This window comes from Juglans regia, chromosome 5 (assembly GCF_001411555.2).
Source record: "Juglans regia cultivar Chandler chromosome 5, Walnut 2.0, whole genome shotgun sequence".
NCBI lineage: Eukaryota > Viridiplantae > Streptophyta > Magnoliopsida > Fagales > Juglandaceae > Juglans > Juglans regia.
The window spans coordinates 11,436,211-11,461,122 of NC_049905.1; the positions used below are offsets into that span (position 1 = coordinate 11,436,211).

A 24,912-nucleotide genomic window follows, 5' to 3' on the forward strand; every position below is an offset into this window, starting at 1 on the left:
TTAATCTTCCCAATGACTCGCAAAGGGAATCTAGCACGTGCTAGATTTGACTGACTGGACAAATCTTGAGTGCTCCCATGACTGGCATTTCTTTTGTTTGTTTCATATGTTAACTTGTTTTGAGGTTGGTTACGAGGAACCGCTTCGCGGGAAAGGAGACGAATCATTTTTGGAAATGAGTGGTAGGCAAAAGATGAGAAATACTCTAATATTCGAGAAAATAAAACTATATGTTTTTTAGGATACGTTTGGATAGTGAAAAGTGTTGAGAAGTGTTGAGAATGTTTGTGAATAATAGTGAAAAAGTAATGAAAAAGTAATTATAAAATATTGAATAGTAGTAAAAAGTAGGTGGAAAGTAATGAATAGTAGAAAAGTAGGTAAAAAGTAATAATAAAGTAAAGAATAGAGGTACTCTCACTTGCCAAACATACCCTAATCTACCCTAATCAAAACATATAACAGGAGCTCCTCGGACACAGATCCTATATGCCCCTCCATCGTCTGGGCTGGCAGCACCGAGCTCTTTATAGAACTCAGTAACGATCTCAATGAAGGAAATGAGCTCCATTCCTTCTTCTCGCTGATCTAAGATTGGTGCCCAACCATGATCATTGAATACTGATGGGAGGGAATGACCCTCCCTTATAAGAGCTACAAAATTAGACAGTTTTACCTGTCACTCGAGTAAAATGGTCCGCTCTCGAACTGTTTTGATAGAAGGTTCTCCCGATCTATCACGTTTACGGCCCCGATAAGACATTATTATGATCCTGAAATTCTAAAAATAAAATATACATTCAAGATTAGTGATAAAATCTAATTACGACTAAAAGATTTACAAAATTATATACTAATAGCAATTTAATAAATTAATTGATAGAACTTATAATCAATTAAAAGATGAAAACAATTTAATAAGCTAATAAAATGTAAATGGATTGAATTTAATAATTAGCGTTCGAACATCTAAATATATGGTCGAACGGACAATTAGTAACGTTCAAACGTTTTAAACCTGTTCGAATGTACAGGTTTAATCGTTCGAACGGATAGGTTAAATAGTTCGAACGGAAAACAGATCTAACTCAGCCATGGCTGAGTCAACTCAGTGGCCATGAAAACACCCAAAAAGTAATCGATTCCGTGGTTTCTTCGACTAAAAACAAAATACTCTTCATTTCTAAACATCCTACGATAGATTTATGATGTTCTACGGTAATTATTGATGAAAAAATCTAATTTCTTTTAAAAAAACAAATAAAACCATAAAATTATAAAATAAACGGTACAATGAGTTTGAAAATACATACCTTTACTTGAGAGGAAAAGTGATTGACGTATGTGCTGATCACGGCGGCAGACGGCGGTGAATGTAGTGCGTTCAAACGTTTTCTCGATTTTTCAAACGGTGGGGACGGCGGCGTGAGAGAAATCGCTGCCCGTTTTAACTTATACGTGCATAACCGTTCGAACGTTAAATATTAATAGTCTCTTCCAGTACTGCATGTCACTCTCTCTCTGGTTTAACTTACCCAGCAGTTCATTGTATTTAGTCTCCTTGTCACAAAGGTCATCCAATATTAATGCTGGCCTGTCAACTCTCGTGGGTAGGGGTGATCCCATGACTAGCAATTGTTTTTATTTTTTGTTGTTTATTCATATGTTTACTTGTTTTGAGGTTGGTTCAAACAATAATCCATATTATCTCTTAATCCACCATGATTTGAAAGAATTTGTATAAACATTCACTCTTTACTACAGGAACAAAGTCAGGATCGAAAGGGAAACAAACAAAAGTGTGTTTGCCATTAAATGATCTTTAACTAGTAAGCACTTGAGAGAGGATGAGAGGCTGCATCTTCTTATATAGACCCCTTTCTTTTTTGTTTTCAACCTTCAATATCGTCTTTCCGAGGGAACTCATGCAGAGACTAAAGTCTATATTTTTTGTTCTCTTCCATGCATTATTATAGCTACACTTCATTTTAGAGGGGTGACTTGGAAATGTTGGGCCTATGAATAGTCTCTTCTAATACTGTCACTCTCTCTCTGGTTCAACTTACCCAGCAGTTCATTGTATTTAGTCTTCCATATGAGTTGCAAAGGTCATCTAATAATGCTGGTCAGTCAACTCTCGTGGGCCATTTTTAGCGTTTCATGATTTAAAAAATCATAAGGAACGAAGGAACGAAGTTATAAGAATTGTAGTAATGGTGAGATCTCGCGGTTCTTGGTATGCACGTCTATATGATGTAAATACATTATTATTACTTTACGATCCTACAAAATTAAAGGGGCTTTTACAAATAAAATCATGTACTTATTCAGGAGGCACACATTTTCTTAGGACTTGAAATGAGTGGCAGCTAACAAGCCGACGTCTGCATATATCTATTATCTATATAACTTTTGAAATATTTTCTTATTTATCGAACTACCTCAGCATTATTCCAAACTTGCTCTATGATTGTCACTGTCTTTTAAATTACCGTGTAGTTTCTAGTCTTTTAATCTTCCCAATGACTCGCAAAGGGAATCTAGCACGTGCTAGATTTGACTGACTAGACAAATCTTGAGTGCGGTCCCATGACTGGCATTTCTTTTGTTTGTTTCATATGTTAACTTGTTTTGAGGTTGGTTACGAGGAACCGCTTGGCGGGGAAGGAGGCAAATCATTTTTGGAAATGAGTGGTTGGCAAAAGATGTGAAATACTCTAATATTCGAGAAAATAAAACTATATGTTTTTTCAGATACGTTTGGATAGTGAAAAGTGTTGAGAAGTGTTGAGAATGTTTGTGAATAGTAATGGAAATGTAATGAAAAAGTAATGATAAAATATTGAATAGTAGTAAAAAGTAGGTGGAAAGTAATGAATAGTAGAAAAGTAGGTAAAAAGTAATAATAAAGTAAAGAATAGAGGTACTCTCACTTGCCAAACATACCCTAATCTACCCTAATCGAAACAATGCCGTTCCACTTAATTTTGGAACGGTGTCGTTGTGCACTTATAAGTATACAAAACATAATAGAAACGACGCCGTTTGGTACTAAACCAAACGGAGTCGTTTCGTTTAACACGTATGAAAAAAAATGTATGTATGAAACGATATCGTTTCACTTAAACTGAACGGCATTGTTTCAAGATGGGGTTGCTTCTTCCCCAATCACCTTTTCCCCTTCGTTTTACACCTCTGCAATTCTCTCTCTATTCTCTCAGAAGAATCTCGCCGCTACGGGAACCGAACTTCGACCAAGAACCTCCAAAGAACCGCCTCGATCAGTTTCCTCCTCCCCATTGACTGGTTACGGTTGGTTGCTCCACACAATTTTCTCTCATTGGTCGGCGTCGGTTTTGCCCAAAAACCACGCCAAATGAGTCGGTTTTCACCCCTAAAGATATGAATTACTCACCCAAGGCAAGATAGGATTACTTGTCCAGGATGAACAACAGTCAATGAATGATTGACCAACCAAGACATGGGAATCTTTCAAGATAACACGGAAGGACCAGGAAAGGTGACATTGTCGTATGCAGAAGCCCACACTCCATGTGAAGGGTCACATTTGGAGTGGCTTTACAATAAAAGGTGAAGGCTTGACAAGTCATTATCTAACGTAGTGGTTCGACTTAAGCCAAGCTCAAGGAAAGTTAAAAGACCAAGAGTGCAGGCCATGTTTGGCAATCTGTCCCTGTCATTCTGCAATGTAACATAGAAGGATTAAGGAAAACCCTTACAATAGATCTAGAGTCAGAGATCCGCCAAAAAGGACATCTGACAATCCACCTATATTTAAAAGGCCTAGATGTGGGACGATATCTCACTTTTGAGACTTCATTCACCTAAGAGCTCTGATTTGGAAAGCAAGGAGTGGAGAGGCAATAAAAGAACTTCCAATGTAGGAATGTAGGTTAGCTTCTAAGACAGGGCTAGGTAATGTGGGTTGAATGTTTTTTGTAAGAGGTATTGCATTATCTTTGTAACTTTTCCCCCCATTCTACATGCATGATAAATATTACAATCATTATGTTTATATCTACATTTACGCATTGATTTTCAATGTTTTGAATGTTTGAATGTGTTTTAACTGTTTTCAATAGATGACCTTGAAACCCCGAGTGTGAACCCATTATCTATGTATGAGGATTTCTATCCTTGTGTGAGAGGTAGATATCGTGAATCTATACTCATGGGATGGGATGGAGAATTCTCTGAACCATTCCACGAAATGTTGCCACGTGCTTCACATGAGAGGAGAATGCCTTGTGGAGATTGGGTTGGAACGGTGTCGTATTTGGCCACACTTGATAGTTGGGATGTGGGATCCCTCGGTGTATCACATGGTGGTGTCCTTGAGTTGGTTGGTCGGGTAGAAGCATCCCCGATGCCATAAGTATCTCTAAGTGAGAAGTATGGAGCCCCCGGCCCCAGCTTGTGGTTTTGGTAGCAGCCACGATGCGTGGATGTTGATCACTCGGGTCATACACCCCTCGCTTATTGTGACAAGTGTGTGCTCACATATTTAAATAATATGTATAGTTATATCCCATCAAAAAATAAAAAAGGCAGTCATAAGAATCTAACTAACAATACCAGAGAAATTTAAATTACATCATAGTCCAAAATATCTGTAAGTCAAAAGTCTTCAAATCGTAGACGAGAATATTACTATCCTTTAATAATTACAAAGAGCCAAAAACAAAACTTAATTACAAAGGGAGAATAACCTCGATCTTCATTCTCCTGGCAGAGCCGGACCTCCATACTCGTACCCCTCATTATACCCATCATTTGCATCAAAATCTACGATTTTGAGGAGTGGAATCGCAGGTGGGGACACCATAGTGAGATTTCACAAAATTTTAGTAAGTAGAACTAAGTCTAACACTCAAAATACGTGCAGGTAGAATAGAAATAATGGAAATAAGAAAGATATAGATAAATATAATATTAGACATTTTTCAATTAACCAAACATTTTTCACTCAAAACATTACACCCTCGAAAATCACATTTTGTTTTGAAAACATCTATTTTATTAAGGTATGCACCATAGTCTCCCCAATGAACCATCCACAAACTTTGGCTCCTTTCGTCACACCACGGGTAACGACCGTGCATGTGACTTCATAACAAATGATAGTCAATTTTGCGCCTAGCGTGTTCATGGTCAATCATCCTCTAGCATCCACTAGCAGAGAGGCAATGACGTCGACTAGAGAGCGTTGCTGTCTTGCCCGAGCTCGTTGTCACCTAACGATAACTCAGGGGACGTCACTCAGTTTTATAAACTATCGAGTGCCTAGAGGAGCTCCACCGAGATATTGCCCCATCCTACCTCGGGGTCGTGATACTCACAAACCTCACCAAAAATCCAAATAGTCATTTTATTAATGTGCACACCATGGTCTCTCAAATGGACCATCCACACACTCTGGTTCCCTTTGTCACACCATGAGTAACGACTGTGCGAGTAACTTTGTAACAAGCGATGTCCAGTTCCATGCCTAGCGCATTTGTGGCCAAGAATCCTTTAGCCTCTACTAGTAGGGAGGCAATGATGTTGATCCAAGAGCGTTACTATCTCGCTCGAGCCCATTGATGCCTAGTGACAATCCAGGGGATGTTACTCAGTTTTATGTGCTCCCGAGTGACCAGAAGAGCTCCACTAAGGTAATGCAGCTTATGCACACAAAAGCAGAGTTCAATGGCATGATTATCATCAACAGGTATCAATTATAATGCAGTAGTTAATACATGAGTGACATATCAACAACAATATTTATTATGAAAAATACAATATTTTGAAATAGTACATTCAATCTCAATGCTTCACAAGGGCTTTTAGCCACCACATAGAATCATAACCAACTATAGTTTTAATCCCAATGCTTCAAGGGGTCTCTCTGCCACGACACAAGATCACAACCAACTATAATTTCAATCCCAACACTTCACTTAATTACATAGATTACAATGGAACCCAATTCACAATTTCACAATTCTGATGACAAATATTTCAAGTATAGTCTGAGAACCACTTACCTCGGTATAGTGTTGATGACAGAAAGGGGTTGATTTACAGTCTGATGAGATGAACTCGGGGCTGAGCTTCACGATACTTGGTTGTTCCTCTCAGTGGCTCACGGTTCACACATTTGTCTGTGGCTATTTCACTACTTCAGTTTGTTGCATCTTTCTTCACCGCGACAACTCTCGTGGGTGAGTAAAGGGGATACAAATAGCAGGCCCAGATATACCACACCCAGCCCATCAAAGGGCCACCATCCGGAAGCTAGAGGGAAAAGACAAGGAGGTGACAAGACAAAAAGCAAAAATTGAGGAAGGAAAGTGAGACACTCAAGGGAGGAGTGATAGAGGAGTGACAATATCTATGTATTTGTGGCATGTAAGTATTGCCGTAAATGTATTTTTTCTACCAGCAGCGTATGCTTTTACGTCACTTAAAATCAACAATTGTGTAGAATATATTGAGCCGCAATAATTGGTTTTTTTACGGCGTTAACACTTTTTGATGGGATAAACCTTTTGAGAGTCGTTAATAGCGTCCAATTTGCATCGATCGAATTTGGACGGGAATTAATATTGGCAAGAAGGTGTGGATTTTTTGCATCGAAATTTTTAGATGCAAAAAGCCGTTACTGTTGTAGTGTCACTTACCTCTGACAAGGACACAATAAAAGGTATCTGAGATCTGAAGGAAAGCGGGACTTCCAGACTTCTGAGCGATGGTTACGAGAGAACACAGAGCACTTTCTTCAACCTCCAAAGGAGAGACTCCAGCTTGATCATTTGTATAGTGGGCTATTAAAGACCATGAGATATTGTAAAATACCACTCATTTGTAGTCACATAGGCCCTATGCCGAACTAAGTAAATCTGTGTGTCTTGTTCTGCATTTATATTTGCTGAAATTGTCTTCTATTTGTTGCAATAGATGTATGTACGGGCACCGTACCACCACTCTGGACCGCCATTGTTGCCTCCAAACGACATTGATCGAGGCCCAAATCATCTCTGTGGACCGGGAATTACTCATCCTCGCATTCTAGCTTGTTGTGCAATTTTTGACATTAACAATGATGATCCCATGACTTGCGCCGTGTGTGGGATTAGATCTTAGTTTTGAAATTAACAGTTAGCGCCAACCTGTTGTGTGATTTTTGGCATTAACAATTTACTCAAGTGGAAAGCACTTCCATTTTATAAAATTTAGTATTTAAAAACAATATTCCTTCAAAATAAAACCAAGCATATATATAGCACGCATACACACACACAAACACATATATATGAGTAGTGTTATATGTACTTATAATTTTACGAACAAAACTCATTTTTTTTAGTTTTCTTTTGAAATTCAAATTTTGAATTTTAAATTTATAACTTTCAGCGTATCAATAGCTGATACGTAGAGAAGTAGGTTTTTTTGTAAATTTTTCTTACTTATGGTTAACATTTTTCATATATATATATATAAATATATCTTAAAACTTCAAAGAACCAAAAGGTCTCGCCAATATTACTATTCTAACTTCGTTCCCACAGTAAACAGGGATTGTTCAGGAAAATCCTAGCTTTTAAATCATCGTAAAATGCCATAAATGCTTGTTGAGTAACTATTTCAATTAAGAGATAATACTGATTATTATCTAATCAACTTAAAAAAAAAATAATAAGTCGACATTCTGCAATCAGGAAAGTACACATTTTCAAGTCATGGGATCATCGTTGTTAATACCAAAAATCGCACAACAGGCCAGAATGAGAGAATGAGTCATTCTTGGCCCACGGTGACGATTTGGACCTCAATCGGTATCATTTTGAGCCCGCAATGGTGGGGTCTTGGGTGGGGGTAAGGTGCCCGTACCAAGGCCGACGTCCACGGGTTTTTTGGAGTGTAAAGTCACTATAAATGAGAGTATTTTACAATCTCTCATGGTTTCTTGTAACTTACTAGACAAATGATCAAGCTGGAGTGCAACATCCGAGCCCAACACTAAGCCGCTTTCTAAAAACTTTATTTTTTTGAAATGAACTCTACCCGATCATCGTATGGCCCGTGCTCATTATTATTAAACTAGAGACCTAATCGTAGTTTGCTTTTAAAACACTCCCCACCTTTACATGTCTCTAATGTATTTATCCACTCCATGCACACGCATGTCTCCCTCATTTCTCTAGGGTTTTCGTACCACTCTTTTATATATTTATATATTTATATATATATGCACTTATCATCTCATGCACAGAGAAACTATCGAAACAAAGTTGCTACCCTCTTTAGCCTACTCCCCGTCGCTGCCTCCCAACACCTGCTAGCACAGCCACACACAATTGCTTCGGATTCATCTCTGCACCCTCGCATGACCGTCCACCACGCCATGCACCACTGAGAGCCAACTCCTTGCAGTCGTAGCAACAAACTGTTGTGTTGGGAACGTTCAACATCCAGTCAACTTTAGCAACCGCGAGGAGCACCCACGCAAGGCCAACAACGAATCGGCACCTCCACAAAGTTGCTGCCCAGTTCATCCACCCCACAAAAAACTCTGTCCAGACCCCATCACGATGCCCAGCCACACGAAGCTGCCGCCCAACGCCTCCGTTGCAAGCCACGAAACTCCCTTGTTTTAGACAGCTGAAACAGAGGAGTCATGGCACAACCAACCCACTGCCTTTAAGCCACCGCCCGCGCCAGTTGCCTCAGCCCCAACCACTTCGTCGTTGCTTCATCGTTATCCACACGGTGAGTCCCTCTCAAGTTGCTCTTTTTATTTTTTCCTCTCGTGCACTCACCCTCTGTTCTCTCGCATCTCTCTCACTCTCACTGCCCTGTGTAAGCAGCTTCACCACCGCATGCCTGCTCTCCAGTCGCGCCACCACGGTATTCCAGCCCAACTGTCACACGGCCCCTAACTTCTCCAGGTGTAAGTCCCTGCCACCGTTGCACTTATATTATTCATATGTTTTTGTTTATGTTCATCGATATTTTTTTTCTCAAAAGGTGTATATATATATATATATACACACATATATATATGTAAAGTTTTAACCTAGATTGGGTACTTACCAGTTTTAACCTAATATATATATATGGAAAGTTCCCAGATTTATGTTTACGGGTGAGAGGTTTTTTTTTTGGGTTTATGTTTAAATGAGTTTTGTTTTAAGTCTCATTAAATATCATATTTGTGTAGATAATATTTTGATAATATTTTTAATTAAAGGAAGTAAACCTATTTTTCTTAAGAGATGAGTTTTTCATGACTTATTTTTTGGAAATTTTAGTAGCCAATGTATTCTAGTTATTTATAAAATGTTGTTGGAATTTTAGATATTTTAAATATTACTTTTTATTGAGTTCTGTAATTATCTTAATACTTGCTCGATTAAATTCTTATTCGGTAAGAATTCGATTAAGTGAATATTGATGAATTTAGAAAATGTGATGATATTTTAGGATTATGTGAAGTTAGGTTTTTGAAGAAATAAAATAGGTCATTTTAGCATCCTAGGCTTAATTATTGAAATATGCATTCGATTGAAAATTTATGAAAATTGCATGATTATGTTATATGTGGTGATTAATTATTGTTCGACATTTTTTAGGAAACTTATGAAAAAGCTAAGAAGTCCAGGTAAGCGGAGTTCCTATGCTAGACTTTGCATTAAAATAAAATGAGCTGAGGTTGATTTTTGGAAAATATACATATTTGGTTATGAAAAGAAATTTGAACTACCTCAGTTATTTGTTCTGCATTACTCATGAGATTTTGTTTAAGAAGAAAGTATTTTCTATCTTGACTAGTGTAGACATGAGCTTATGTTTGACATTCTGTTTCTGAACTTTGAAAACAAGAGTGAATATGAAATTTTGTGCATAAATTATGTTTTTGTGATTTGATTTAGTTTTGTTCTGAAGATTTTCTGTACTCTGATATAATATGATGTGATTTCTGAAAACCTCTGGTATAACATTCTATTTCTATTTCTGTTCCGTTCTGACCTTACCACACTGGTGTAAAACTGTGAGCTCTGTTCAGGTTGGTACCAACTTTTCTGTTTTTGGTGCACCTACTTTGGAAACAAAGTGGTTTTCTGTGTGGTCTTTTCTTTGTGCACACTTGGGGCTCCGAGAATGAATAAGGGGAAGATTCACATTCTGTTTCTGCTCGGTTAGCTACCGTGATTTGCACAACCCTACCACATGGATTAATCATAGTATCTATTCTGATATGATAAGATAAGATGTGATGTTTCAGTTTATGCTATGCCAAAGGGATCTTGATTATGAATATTTTCAAACTTTCGCTCTGATATTTTTGATAACATGTTCTGACGCTGCATTTTGAAAACAATATTCTGATTCTGCATTCTGAAAGCGAATATTTTCTTTTGTATTCTGAACTCTATAAATGCTCATGTTTACACACTAGTATATATCCTCTGCTTACTGAGTTGTTGATAACTCACCCCTTATCTCCAAATATTTTTCAGATAATTTTGAAAGTTCAGCTGGAGAACAAGAGTAGGAAGTTTTAGTAAGGTGTGATGATCGTAGTGTAATAAGTGCCTGAGGGTACAAGTGCTTATTTGAGAGTCATAGTTAGTAAACTGATTTATTTTCGGTTATTTTAATTTGATGAGTTAAGGATATTTTTGAGTTTTTGGAGAGTTTTTAATTTATGTTATTGAGAATTTCTTTGTTGTCCCCACGAAGGAACATAGATATTTGAGTTGATTAAATGGATTAACATTTTATGGAGTTTTTTGGATTTTATAGTTGTGTTATTGAAGTTGATATTAAGTATTACGAGCTAACTCTCCGGACCTCCGGAAACGGGGTGTTACATGGACTTTCCTGTTTGGAGGTTGGAGAAGGTGCTCTGTGTTCTCTTGTAATCGTCGCTTAGAAGTCTAGAAGTCCCCCTTCCTTCAGATCTCAAATCCCTTTTATTGTGTCCTTGTCAAAGGTAGGTGAGCAAATAAGCTTTATGTCACTTCTCCATTGCGTATCTCACTTTCATTCCTTCCTCAACTTTTGCTTTTTGTCTTGTCACCTCCTTGTCTTTTCTCTCTAGCTTCCTGATGGTGGCCCTTTGATGGGTTGGACCTAGATATATGGTTTATTGTTTTTACCTCTTTAGTTACCCACAATTCTTAAGGTCAATTTTCTCAATAAGAAGATTTTGAGAATCTTTGAGTCAACTATGATAGGTACAGTTTGTGGAAAACTGTATAAAAATAAATTCTTGGAGCTGGTCTCTAGTCCTCTATTTGTTTGTGTTAATTGATGAAGACTTTAGAGTGCAGAAGATTTTCGAGCACGGACGCACCAATGCGAGCGCGAAGCTTGGCTTGGAAAGTTTGGCTAGAAGTGTACTTGATCGTGTTAGGTGCGAGCTTGGAGCTTGGCTTGTAGAGCTAGGCGGGAGGTGTACTGAACCACGCTAGGTGTGAGCACAGAGCTCGACTTGGATAGCTTGGCAGGAGATATACTTGACTATGCAAGGTGGGTGTGCGGAGCTCGAGTTTGAAAGCTAGGTGAGAGATGTACTCGACTGTGCTAGGTGGGAGTACAGAGCTCGACTTGGAGAGCTAGCAGAGGATGTACTTAACCGCGCTAGGTGGGAGCATAGAGCTCGGGTTGGACAGCTAGGTGGGAGATATACTTGATCGTGCTAGGTGGGAGTGCGAAGCTCGGAATAGAGAGCTATCAGGGAGATGTTCTCAATTGCGATAGGTGCAAGCGCAAAGCTCGGCTCAAAAAGATAGGCGGGAGATGTATTTAACTACGCTAGGTGCGAGTGCAGAGCTTGAGTTGGAGATATGGAAGGAGGTGTACTTGACTGTACTAGGTGCGAGAGCGGAGCTTGGCTTGGAAAGCTAAGCGGGAGATGTATTTGACTACGCTAGGTGTGAGCGTGGAGCTCGACTTGGGGAGCTAGGTGGGCGGTGTACTCGACCGCGCTAGGTGCGAGCATGGAGCTCGAATTGGAAGGCTTGGTGGGAGATGTACTTGACCGTGCTAGATGTTAGCATGGAGCTTGGATTAGAAAGCTTGGCGGGACATGTACTTGATCACTCTAGGTTCGAGCATGGAGTTTGTGACGCCCCCAGATTTTGCTTGGGAACGGACGAACATCCGAAGCGTTGGGACATGCAACACAAGGTTACTTGTCCCTGTTCATGACATATAAGATGCAATGTTCCTAACATGCATATAGCATTGTACAATATTCGCAACGGATAATATTTTTTTTGTTAAGGAATACTATGCACCAAACTTATAATATCTCAAATAGTTAAAACATAATTCATGCATACTTAACAAAATAAGTATCCACGATTACTGCACGGGTCTCAGAAGACTGTAATCTCAAAACAACGGAGACCTAGCTCCATAACTATATTATCAAAATACACTATTGGGCTAGTTTGTTGAGTCACTCGCGTAACTCTACTAACGATGCTAAAATACTGTCCAAAGACCTAACTATGGAGGCTACAAGGTCTGTGTTGCGTCTACGGCATCTAGTCAACCTCCTCCAGTCTGCCAGTGTTTGCTCCCTGCTTTGATCCTGACACATCGCCTACCATTTGGGGGGAATGGTAGTTAGGACTACCATGGTGAGATTCTCAGCAAGTTAATAGGAAACTTCCACACATGTCAATGATACATGCATGATAGTAAGAGTATGAATGCATAATTAAAGTCGTAAGTAAGTATAACATAACTTGACATATAGCATGACAAAAATGACATAACTTGAACTGAAATTGAAACTGAAACTGAAAGTTAGCTTGACGTGACATGACATGTAGGTGAACTTAAAACATAACATGGACTAGCAATATAGTATGAACGTGAAATTGAAACATAACATGGATTTGAAACATAACATGAAACGTGAACATAAATAATTTGAACATGAACATGAACTTGAACATAATATGAACCTGAGTATAACATAATATGAACATGAACTTGCAACATAACGTAAACGTGAACATGACATAACATGAATGTGAACTTGAACATAACATGAACTTGAATATAACCAGACATGAATGTCAACTTGAAACATAATATGACTTGAAACATAGCATGAACATGAACATACATAACATGAACGTGAACTTGAACATAACATGAACCTGAACATAACATGACATAAACATGAACTTGAAACATATTCTTGTCTCATAGGGTCACCATGATAGAGTAGTCTTATCTTATGAGGTTACCATGATTGCGTAATCTTATCTCATGAGGTTACCATGATAGGATATTCTTATATCATGGGGTTAACATGATTTAACAATAACCATGAAATGAACAATAACTTAACTGTACGAAAACGTACATGAACGTAAGTCGAAAGACACGACATAATTGACAGAAAATATTTTGTAGCTTGACATAACATGTGACAGACAACATTTCATAACATGGCATAAGATGTAATAGTGAATATTACGTGATATGGCATACATGTAACATTGAACATGATGTGACATGGCATATATGTAATAGATGGCATAAAGTAAGATGAAATTGTAGTTTCCTTACCCATCACACATACATAGTAAACTGATAGTAAGTTAAGAGCTAATTTACTTCAATCGTCGCGTTCTATGAGAATAAAGTGCGAAACACGAAGAACTGAAAATAGTGATTCTAAAAATTAAAAATTTAATCACTAACAATTAGAAGCATGAAAACAAGTTAACTTAGAGTAAAATTACCATTTAACCCTCTACATGTGGGAAAATGATCATTTTACCCATAACTTAAGGATTTCATATCCCAACTCCAAAAATTTTCAAAATTTACATTACTCATGTAAATTTTTTCCTAAACTCAAATATCAACTCAGAAAAATTTAAAACAAATCACAACTATGGAAAACACACTATGGCCGAAACATCCAAAGGATTTTTCCCTTGATTTTTGTCGCACTTCTTCTAATTTCAAAACTCATGATCAAACCAAATTTTCTCAACAAAGATCTTCCTATCCTAAGTTTAAAAACATACATAAAACATCCAACAAGAACTTACTAATCATCAACCCAAAAATTTTTAGTAAAAAGATCCAAACTTTTTAACTAAAAACATGGATCTTTTTACTAAAAACAAACATTTGAATCACAAGTTTTGATCTTATTCAAAACATCTCCAAGAATTCCAAAAAAATCAAATATTACTTCTAACATATTCATAACATTATTCTAAGATCAACCATGCTTTAAATGATCAAACAAAATACCAAAAATCACAAAATAACACTTGGAGTTTTTAGTTTTACACTTGGTCCAAAAACAAAAACTTTTCTCTCAATTAAATTTGATCAATCTCTTGATCCATGCTTTAAAGACATGTGAGTTTCAAACTAAAACATCACATGATTTAAAAATGTGTCCTAAAGAAGATCCAACCATCAAACTTAAAATTACATGGCTAAAACTCAATAAAACATGGATCTAATCCAAAAATATAAAATCTTAGGCCTAACTGAAATCCTCTTGCATAGAAAAATCATATCCTTAAAAATAATGCTAAATATCTTAAACATGATATCCTAACATGTATATAAGATGCTTAGGATCATCACATAAAAATATCAAAGTCTTTGGAGTAAGATTAAACCACGAAATATTCAAACTTTCTCAAACCAAAATTGTTTCTCCACTTCCAGTTTTAAGTTTCTAGATCTAAAGAAATCTATAATCGAAAGCTTTAGTCATGCAATAAAACCTCAATGAACATTCATAAACACATGCTAAAAAGACTCCATTAAAGTTTCGGACCAAGATATGTCCACTAGCTTGGTCAAAAATTCCAAAACATAACATACTCTTCAGTTTTATGCCCATAATGACATTTTCATGGTTAAAAATACTTTTGACTGATCAAATAAGCATGAAATGAGACTAATAATATATCTACGGAAACTACACTCAAATAAAAACAACGTTTATGAAGGATTCATCATGTGAAAATACTTACAAAGGGTTGAAAATCTCCACAGAAAAATATCTAGAAATCTACCTGAGAGAGCTCTTTTGAGTTTCTCTCTAAGAATGGGGTGAAGAAGTGATGAAAGGAAATTAAATGTGTCTTGCATGACTTTAGACTTCTGGAGGGGAAGTTATGGGCTTGAATGACCCTTGATTGGAGGTGGCTATGTGACATAAAGTGGAAAATAGTGGGGGCAAAGACGGTCTGTAGCTGCTGTGAGGTATGAAGGTTGATGAGGTGGATTTCTCCTTGACATTAAGGCACTATTGGGTGCAGCCAAGGGCAGTGGATGGCCTGCCATGTGGGAGAGGAAACTTCTTCAAGAAGGTTTGCCAAGGTGGCCAAATTCGTGGGCCTCAATCAAGTGGGCTTCAATTTGGGGTTTAAATGAGGTTTGGTTTGGGTTTGAGATGCTATCAAGCCCAAATCTAATTTTTCTTGGCCCAATCAAATTTTCAAGGTTTAAAAGGTTGGATAATGATGTTATAACAAGGATTTGATTAATTAATAGCATGTGGAAGTGATTTAATGAAGTGATTAAACATATTGCTAGAAATCGGATTAAAAAGGGTTTGGAGGCCAACTTTAGGGTTTGGGAAACCGTTTAGGGTTTCAGTTCCAACCAAGTTTTTGGGATTTCAATTGTATCCCAACCATTTAGAGTTTCACTAGGATTGAAACCCTCTTTGGTCCGGCACAATTTGGTTGACCAGATAAAACAAAGTTTTGCTTAGGTGGCATGATCTCACACCTTGATTTACTTCAGAAATCCATCTAATAGTTCCTCATAGTGCCAAGTGTCTAATACTATTCACTATGTGTGGCTAAGATCTTGCCAAGTGTCAAAATAAAACTTCTCTAACCTAATTTGGACATTCCAAACTGTGATTTTGAAAACACTGCACTTGATGCACTTATCAAAATTACTATTTATTTCAAAAAAAGCATAATAAACTTAGTATTGAAAAAAAATCCTAAATATTCATATTAACCTATAGTGAAAATTGTTTACCAAAATTCAACCTCGAAGTGCCTTTAAAAATAATTTTGCAGTTTCAAACAGGCGTTACGTCTGAAATTATGAAAATGAGTTATTGCGCCATAAAAATCCTAAATAATCAATTGAGTCTAATGGCGTAGACTATAACTCATTCTGACACTTCTAACTATCTCAAATGATTAAACTTATATTTTTATCACCATAGTAAGTGATAACACTGACTATATTGATAGACTAAACCATCTGGAGGCCTTTACAAGTAGAAGAGAAAGTCTCAAGCTGCTGATACTTAGCTTCTTAATGCAGGACTAGTTGTGGGTATGAAGAGGGTACTTCAGAATGAAGAGTAGGTTGAGAGAGAATGTTAGCAACTTAAACTATCACCTTTTATCATCGGTGGAGGCTGGTTCCCAGCCCCCCCGGGAGCCACGAAACTCTTAAGCTGGAATACCCAGGGGCTTGGGAATCCCGCGGTATTAGAACCCTTTGTGATCTAATCAAGAGGGAAGATCCTAACATTTTGTTTAAGCAGGAAACAAAACTTGAAGTACATGCAATGGAGAATTGTAGAATTATTTTGAAGTTTGATGGCTGTCTAGCAGTGGATTGTATTGGCTGTAGTGGGGCGCTTGCTCTTCTTTGGAAGAAAGATATTGATCTGTTTATTCTTAGCTACTCATAGCACACATTGATGCAAAGGTTGTGGATGATCTGCTTATTAGAAAATAGTGGTTCCTAATGGGTATATATGGCCATCCTGAAGTTGCAAAAAGGTGTGAGACTTGGAATTTGATCAGAAGGCTTGATAGAAGGGTAGATGAGGCATGGTTGATGTTTGGGGATTTCAATGAGAAATGACTCAAAGTGAGAAGTGGGGTGGAAGAGGCAGGCCTAAACAACAAATGGCTGATTTCAGAAATCTTTAAGCAGACTGCGAGCTTAGAGATTTGGGATTCAGAGGGACTAATTTTACCTGGTGCAATAAAAGAGGTGGTTCTGCTACTATTTGTGAAAGATTGGACATGTTTGTTGCAAACCAGTCCTGGTATTTCTGTATGAAAGGGCCACTGTGATTCATGGATCAGCAACCTACTCTGACCACCTGCCTCTATGGTTGGAGTTAGAGGGTGTTACTATGACAAAAAGAAGGAAGAAGCCTTTTAGATTTGAGGCCATGTGGCTTGGTGAGGATGAATGTTCAGAGATTGTTACTGACTCGTGGAGGTTTGGTAATTCCCAGTGCAACTTGAATGAAGTTATGGATATGATTTCTGGTTGTAGCCTTAAACTAGATCAGTTGAATAAGTCAAAGTTTGGCAGAGTCCATGTGAAATTACAAGAGGCAAAGAAAAAATTGCAGATTGTGCAGGAAAAGGATCCAATGGGTTATGAAAATGAAGTTTTCATCTCCGCTACACAGGAGGTCCAGAAGTGGTTGGAAAGGGAAGAGATTATGTGGAAGTAGAGATCAAGAGCTTTGTGGTTAGCTGAGGGAGATCAGAACAAAGTTTTTTAATGCTAAGGGGTCTCAAAGAAGAAAAATGAATAGTATTTTGAAACTACAAGATGCAAATGGAGTTTGGTATGAAGGGGAACATTGTGACAAGCTAATTCTTGATTATTTTGAGTCTCTTTTTACAGCTTCTGGCTCTTGAGGACATGCTGCTATTCTTGACAAAATGGAAAGGAAGGTGTTTGATACTATGAATGAGGAACTTATCAAAACTTACACTGAGGAAGAAGTTTTGTAGGCTCTAAAACAGATGCATCTCACGAAAGCTCCTGGTCCAGATGACATGTCTCCTGTTTTCTTCCAAAAGTATTGGCCTACCATTGGTAAGTTTGTGACTTATGTAGCACTTAAAGCCCTCAACACTGGTGAATTCCCTCAGTCCATAAATCATACTTTCATTACTCTGGTGCCTAAGAAAAAAAAACCATCTGAAAGTAAATGATTTTATACCAATCAGTCTTTATAATGTGGTTTATAAATTAATGTCTAAAGTTATTGCTAATAGGCTCAAAACAATACTTCCATCTGTCATTTCAGATTCTCAGAGTGCATTTATTCCTGGTAGGTTAATTACAGATAATGTATTAATTGCTTATGAAGTGCTCCATTATTTGAGAAACAAAAGAGTTGGCAAAAAAGACTTTATGTCTTTAAAACTAAATATGAGTAAAGCTTATAATAGGGTGGAGTGGGGCTTTCTTGATGCAGAAGTTGGGGTTTCATTCAAGTTTGATCAACTTGCTGATGAGGTGTATTAAGACAGCTTCTTTCTCAATTCTAATTAATGGTGCACCTGCTGGTTATATTGTGCCTACAAGAGGATTGAGTTAAGGGGATCCCCTTCTATCTATTTATTTCTGATGTGCACAGGGAGCCTTGTTAGTTTCTTGAAGGAAGCTGAAAGGTCAAAGTATATAACTGGGATACAAATCTGCAGAGGGGCACCACGTTTGAATCATCTGCTTTTTGCAAATGATAGTGTCATTTTTTGTACAGTTGAAGTGGAGACCAACAGAAGACTACAGGGTTTTCTGCAACAATATGAATATGCCTCAGGTCAGCAAATCAATAAGGAAAAAACTTCAATGGTTTTAAGCAGCAATGTAATAGTTGGAAAACAGAGGGATATCATGGCATTGTGGGGTTCTAGTCATGTGCTACAATACGAGAAATATCTGGGCTTCCCTCCTATGGTTGGAAAATAAAAAAACCAAGCTTTTTCTGACATCAAACATAAGGTATGGTCAAAGCTGCAAAGTTGAATTTATGGGTCAACTTGTTTTAATTCAAATCTATTTATATCAAATCCAAACTTACTAATTTCGTATTGTGTTTGTGTTGAATTTACAAATCGTGCCATATATTGCCACCCCTAATGTAAACAAAGAAAAGATCTGTAAACTGACGCAATGATGAGTTGCTATAACTTGTTACGCTAGTTTAGCCAACCACCACAGATGGCCTTTTGTTGCAATTTTGTCGGATCAGGTTTGCTGTGTTTCACTGAGCACCTGCATATCCATTTTATATCACCGTGGCACCTTTTATATGTAGTGAAGGTTCTAACCAATTAGATTTTCTATAATTTTTAATTTAAATAATTTTTACAATTTAGAGAACAATATTTTATATTCGGGTCTATACGGTCTACAGATTCTGCCTGTCTTCTATCTTTTTCAGAATAATAAAAGGTATTTAATTAAAAAAAATTGTATATAATCCGTTTGCAGTTAATTTGGTGCATTTTTCTATATAATATATTGCGATTGATTAATCCTAAGGTATGTGCATTATCCATAAGATCTGACCTTTATGAAGATTTGAATTTCAAGATTGTGTCGTGTTAGTGTCAAAATCTGGACAATGTTCTATATGATTTGAATGTTAAAAGTATAATACAAATAATAAAATCTACGTCTTCCCATCAGGTTAAGCTTTTGGGATAAGTGGTGATTTCATATGATATTAGAGCAGATGTCTTGAGTTTGAACCCTGACTCTACACTCTACCCACTTAATTAAATATTCCACGTGTTGGGTCTACTCATTGAGAAAGAGACTGGCCCACATGTGAGGAAGAGTGTTAAGAATATAATACAAATAATAAAATTTACCTCTTCTCATCACTTTAACCTTTTACGACAAGTTATGATTTTACATTGAAGTGCTAATTTGAGGATGCAAGTGTGTTTTCACCAAAATTCCATTATTTTCCTGATATCTTGGAAAATTGAGGATGATCATCATCACTCTAGGAAAGTCCATGCAGTACTCACTAATAAGTAGATACAAGAAAACCATCCATGAAATTTGTCAACCAAAGCTAAAATGATGTAAAAAGAAAGGAAACTTGCTGTGACCAAGTACTCAAATACTTCATTGATCTGCATATTCTGTTGCAGAGGACGTACCAAGTGCTGGAAAAATGATCTCTGGAGCTAATTATATTGCCAACAAATACTGGAATTCAAGGTCACAAGGTATTTTCTCAACCATGTTGGATATCTTGCCACAGCTATGGCCTCTGAAGCAATCCACCATTGATTTCCTCAACGAACCTGAAGTTGGCAACTGTTGGCAAACCCACTCCACAAATGAGTCTGTGTCTACAGCAAAATCAAGCATATTTTGAAGCAGGAGTTCAGGGAATGCTATTCTTTTTGTGTTAGTCACCACTATGGAAGCCTGCAAATAGTCTAACTTGGATTTTTCCAACTCAGCTACAACCCCATCAGCTGTGTATATTCTTACCTGCACATGATATTAATGATGTTTCTTGCTGTGTCAAGGTTAAGAAAAGAAAATTACTATATATTATATCTTCATTCCACTCTTATCCTAATGATCTTTGAATTCATTATTTTAAAAAAATGAGTTTATCTGATTATTGATTACATTACACATATCAATGCAATGTGATAAGAGCGGGATGAGAGTGTATAGCATAAGATAGTTAGAATGAGAAATGCCATGAACTATGATAGTTTTCACTTACAGCAGGAGATGAACGAGTTCCACAGCACAGAGCAAATATGACATTTGGATCCATTGATTCAATTCCGAAAAGTTCGCGAACAATGCCTTCCTTACCATCATCCTTTTCACCTTTGCGATAAACCTTCTAGAAATCACCTCTCAAGAGATTGTAAAAGTAATATTCATGTCTGTATGACTCGGATAGAAAATGGGTTTGGTTAAATTTACCTCTTTCATGCTTGAAGATGCTGCCTTTCTCAAAATAAAATGCTCTATTGCTTGAGCATTTATTATGTTGCCTCCTACGTTAAGGGTTGCCTGTATTCACAAGATACATAGTTCGCTAGCATAGTTGCAATTACTTAGAACTCCTTTTCAATGGAATCAATGCAATTTGCTTAAAAAAAATCATGAGAAATTTGTCTTTGAAGAGAGTTCCGAGATGTACGTACCTTGTTCATTATTGCAAGCAATTTGTGTGGAGTAGAAGGCGCTCCATATTGAAGAAATCCCTGAAACAGAATTGTAATTACGATGAATTTTGATAGAGTTAAGTAATATGTGTAAGGGCATCCTGATGTGCTCTTAAGCTTACTTGAACATCAGAGTACTACAGCTGCAACTCTGATGCAATTGCAAGATTACATGCACATCAGGCTAGATAAACCCATTTCAATAAGATGAAAAAGAGAAGGAAGAATGGCTTTTTCCATAATACATGCATGATACAAGCATTGTACATGTTGATCCAAAATGCTAATTTCTGTTGGTTTGTCAAGATTCTCAAGTCCACTGTCTGAAGACTGTTCAACAAAATGCTGCATTAATCCACAAAGACAAAAGGGAGATCAAAATGACATCTTATTTCGTGTTTGCATTTATGCCTAAACTTATGCATGGTACTCATATTAGGTAGGAATCTGTGTATACAATAGTTATCAATATGTAGAGTTTAGCATATTCCTACCTCAACTTTCTTAGTAAAGGAATAGAACTGGAGCTTGATATCGATTTGGGGTCGAGAGAGCTTGACGTAAAAATAACCAAGTTCTTGTAAGGACCAATGTCCCTGGGGATAGACTCTTCCATGTCGAAGATACCATAGGGGTCTTGTTGTCTTGATTCCTTTTGTAACAGAAGACTAGACTTTAAGCCAGTCTCGGCCCTAAAGCTTCTTGAACTAAAAGAAGTGTTCATAGACCTTGAAATGGGGCCTGACTTCTCCAGTTCCATTGCTCTTGATATTCTTAGCAGTCTCGTATATATGAGGTTCAAACATTTCATGATGCTCTCTGATAGCAAGTTGGGTTGCCATTGCTGGTTTTCCTGATCTTCTAGTTGAATTTCACTCGATAGAGATTTTGGAGGGATGTCTGAAAATATTGGTGAATTACGTTCTCTTGGCTGAAACAAAGTCATTTGAAATCTAGATTTAGTAACCTCATGTTATATACATCTCAATATGTTGCCATCTGGTTATCAATGTTAATAGAATGAAAATAGAAACAGAAGCAGAAAATGAAGTGTGTTATCCCAGAAGAAAGAGTATAGTTTACATGGTTTAATCATTGGTATCTAAAATTTATACAATAAATTAGGTAGATCCATAGTCTAGTATAGTTCTCTCATCTTTGATTCTGCTATTTACTAACAAGATGTTAAATGAATATAAGAAAATGATCACCAACAAACAAATTATGGCAGTAATGAGCAGAGGTATACCTTTGGTGATGGATGTCGAGGATCTCGCAAGGGTGAGGATGGTTTCAGCATCCCACTTTTTCTTGGAACCACCTTGTCCTGAAATTTAGCAGCTTCTTGGAAAAGATTTTCTTTCTGCTCATCAAATCTGTTTCCCAATTTCTCAGATACAGTGAAATCATTAAGACTGTAATCGCCTTTTATAGCTTTACTTATGAAGTGCAGTGCTTTCGTTTCATAGGCCATGATTTCATTGCCACCTTTGTATATGGAGTTTGGCTTTGTTGTGAGTGAGGGATGATGAAGATCAGGATGGCTCAGACTTCCACGTTGCCATTGTACTTTAGATTGCGAATCTTTGATGATCTCTTGTTCATGTTTCAAACTGCTTTGAAGTTGGCTTATCTGGTCTTCTAGTCGAGCTATCTCATCCTCAACCATTGCTAACTCTGCTAAGAGCTCTTTCATCTACATAGTAAACATGATAGACAATTATTAGCACACCTTAAAGGAAGTTTAATGAATTAACTTTGTTTAAAGCATTTTTGGAACCTTAATATAAGATGGCATATAGTTTCCATTGTGTACAAAATCCTAGAAGCCTACATCTTTATAATATGAACTTTAAACATTTGGTAAGAAAAATGTATGTCAAAAGGACTTGGTATATTACACAAAACTATAGTATTTTGAAGGATTACTATGTCTGAGAGCCTATATATTTTTCCCACAAGATAAAATTTAATTTTTGACAGCTTAGAATTTCAAGGCAATGCTGTATACAGAGAGGTCTGGACGAGTACTCTCAGTAGATGCTATGTATCAATGTTATCTCAATGTTCAAACTGAGGTATTCAGAAGTCATGTCTCCTACAAGGAGCTTCATTAATCATGCGTTCTTGATGAAATGTTGCATGTTTTTGCGTGTTTGAATGAATGGCTGTTTACCTTTGGAGGCAGGAAGTTAGGGATGCTGATAGCAGAACCATTATGTTGATTATGTGCATGATCCAAAATCTCGTGCATCATTTCTTCTTGATTCAGCATTTTTTGTAGCATAGAGACCTGCATGCATTTAAATGGGAATAGCTTAAAATAGCTTTCTCCAACAACATGAATGCAATATTTCTGGATCAGATCGAATAAAAGCTAGCTCTCGATTATATCCCATATATCTATGTTAACATGTCCCTTGCCATATGATATTACCTAACTGCTTTTGAGCATTCTACCAAAAGAACTTCTCCTCAAGTACAGTAAAATATTTAAGATTCATTTTTTTTTTCCTCTCTGCAACTAAAATATTCATAGATAAACTAGCGGTTTATAGGATATAAGTTCTAATGAGGGTGAGAGTCCCCTATAGTCTTTCCAAAGCCAACATATACATCACGAAAATAAGAAAAAAAATGGATCTAGAGTCAAAAGTTTGACTCCCATCAATTTCCCATCAAGGGAAGCGGCTTGAACCGGTTTTAATATAATCTGATAAACAGACTATAATATTAGTGAATGGTTGTGTGCTACATCTTGTTAATTGGTCTGGACTGGCTAGAAGAGACTTTCTAGTCCACTTTCACTTGATCCTTGGTTAGGGAAAAATCAACATTTCATAGTGATCTCTTAGACTAAACTCTAACATTCGTTAGAAATAAATGCCTCAGATTTTACAATAACAATTGCATATGAACCATCAATATTGGACTGCTTAATTAATACCAGATGAACATAAACCAGATAGGGGGAGTAGTACTGATCGTCACCTATCGTTGTCTACATTTCTGGGTTGGCAAAATTATTCGTTCGATATTCTTCAAGATGCTTGATTTTTGAATCAGACCAAGAGTTATATAGGCATTGAAGGGAAATAAATGGTTTTCCGATCCCATATATACCTCTCTTTCAAGTTGTTTTCTCTCTTGCTGCCCACCAGGTTTCTTATTGTTCTGTAAATTCTCGACGTTAGAAATTAACAAGAGGAAGAAAAACGTGACAACAGAAAGACAAAAGTAGCAAGAAATATCGATAGAAAGAAGTAGACAGTGAAGGCTGCAGCAACCGAAAAACCGAAATATTATACGGACGATACTTACAATCTCCAACGGCGTCTGAACCGAAAACATGACACTTTGGCTCGCCATGAACGAAACTCCACGTACGACAGCACTCCTCAAACTTCAGCAAGCCAGCCCCAGCTAGCGTCTCAAAGAAACACTAAAAATAGCATGGGATATTGGTCAGGGTTTGGTTACTCTATCGAGGTGTTGGTGGGGAGATCAGAATCATGAATGGAAGCTAGCGTGGAGGCAAAGGAAGAGATGAATATCGAGACTACTGGTTGTTGTTGTTGTTGACGTTTGAATCGATCTGGCCGGGAAAAGGCTTTTTGAGCTTCAATCTTGAGAAGATGAGATGGAGCTTTCAAGGTGATGAGGTTAGTTCAAGAGATGGAAGGGGGGCGGCTTCGTCAACCGTCTGGTTTGTGGGGACATGGTCATGCAGAGAAAAGAGTGGAAGTGGGCTTTGGTTTTAGCGTAGCTTGCAATTGTAGTTTGAAAGCGGTTATGCCTTCTGTTGGGGAGTCTTCTAAGGTTAAAAGTAGAGATTTATTTATTCATTAGGAGCAAGTAATGAGTATTATATTATAGCGTACGTATCATTGATGAAGGAATC

At 37.2% G+C, this 24,912-nt stretch overlaps 1 protein-coding gene across 4 annotated transcripts; it reads right to left on the minus strand.

The window, feature by feature from the left end:
* Nucleotides 1–19,694: 19,694 nt before the first annotated feature.
* Nucleotides 19,695–24,665, minus strand: LOC109021620. Of its 4 annotated transcripts, none has more exons than XM_035690108.1 (10): nucleotides 24,333–24,665; nucleotides 24,135–24,185; nucleotides 23,188–23,304; nucleotides 22,261–22,707; nucleotides 21,506–21,942; nucleotides 21,257–21,356; nucleotides 20,991–21,050; nucleotides 20,767–20,856; nucleotides 20,558–20,659; nucleotides 19,695–20,313 (listed from the first exon to the last, which is right to left on the minus strand). In XM_035690108.1, the coding sequence occupies exons 1-10, from the start codon at nucleotides 24,378–24,380 to the stop codon at nucleotides 20,005–20,007; spliced, it is 1,761 nt and encodes a 586-aa protein (XP_035546001.1). In that variant the 5' UTR covers nucleotides 24,381–24,665; the 3' UTR covers nucleotides 19,695–20,004. The 4 variants fall into 4 exon arrangements, with proteins under 4 accessions (XP_035546001.1, XP_018859821.1, XP_018859820.1 ...); XM_019004276.2 differs by having other exon boundaries at nucleotides 20,558–20,680; XM_019004275.2 differs by having other exon boundaries at nucleotides 20,558–20,683.
* Nucleotides 24,666–24,912: the final 247 nt, after the last annotated feature.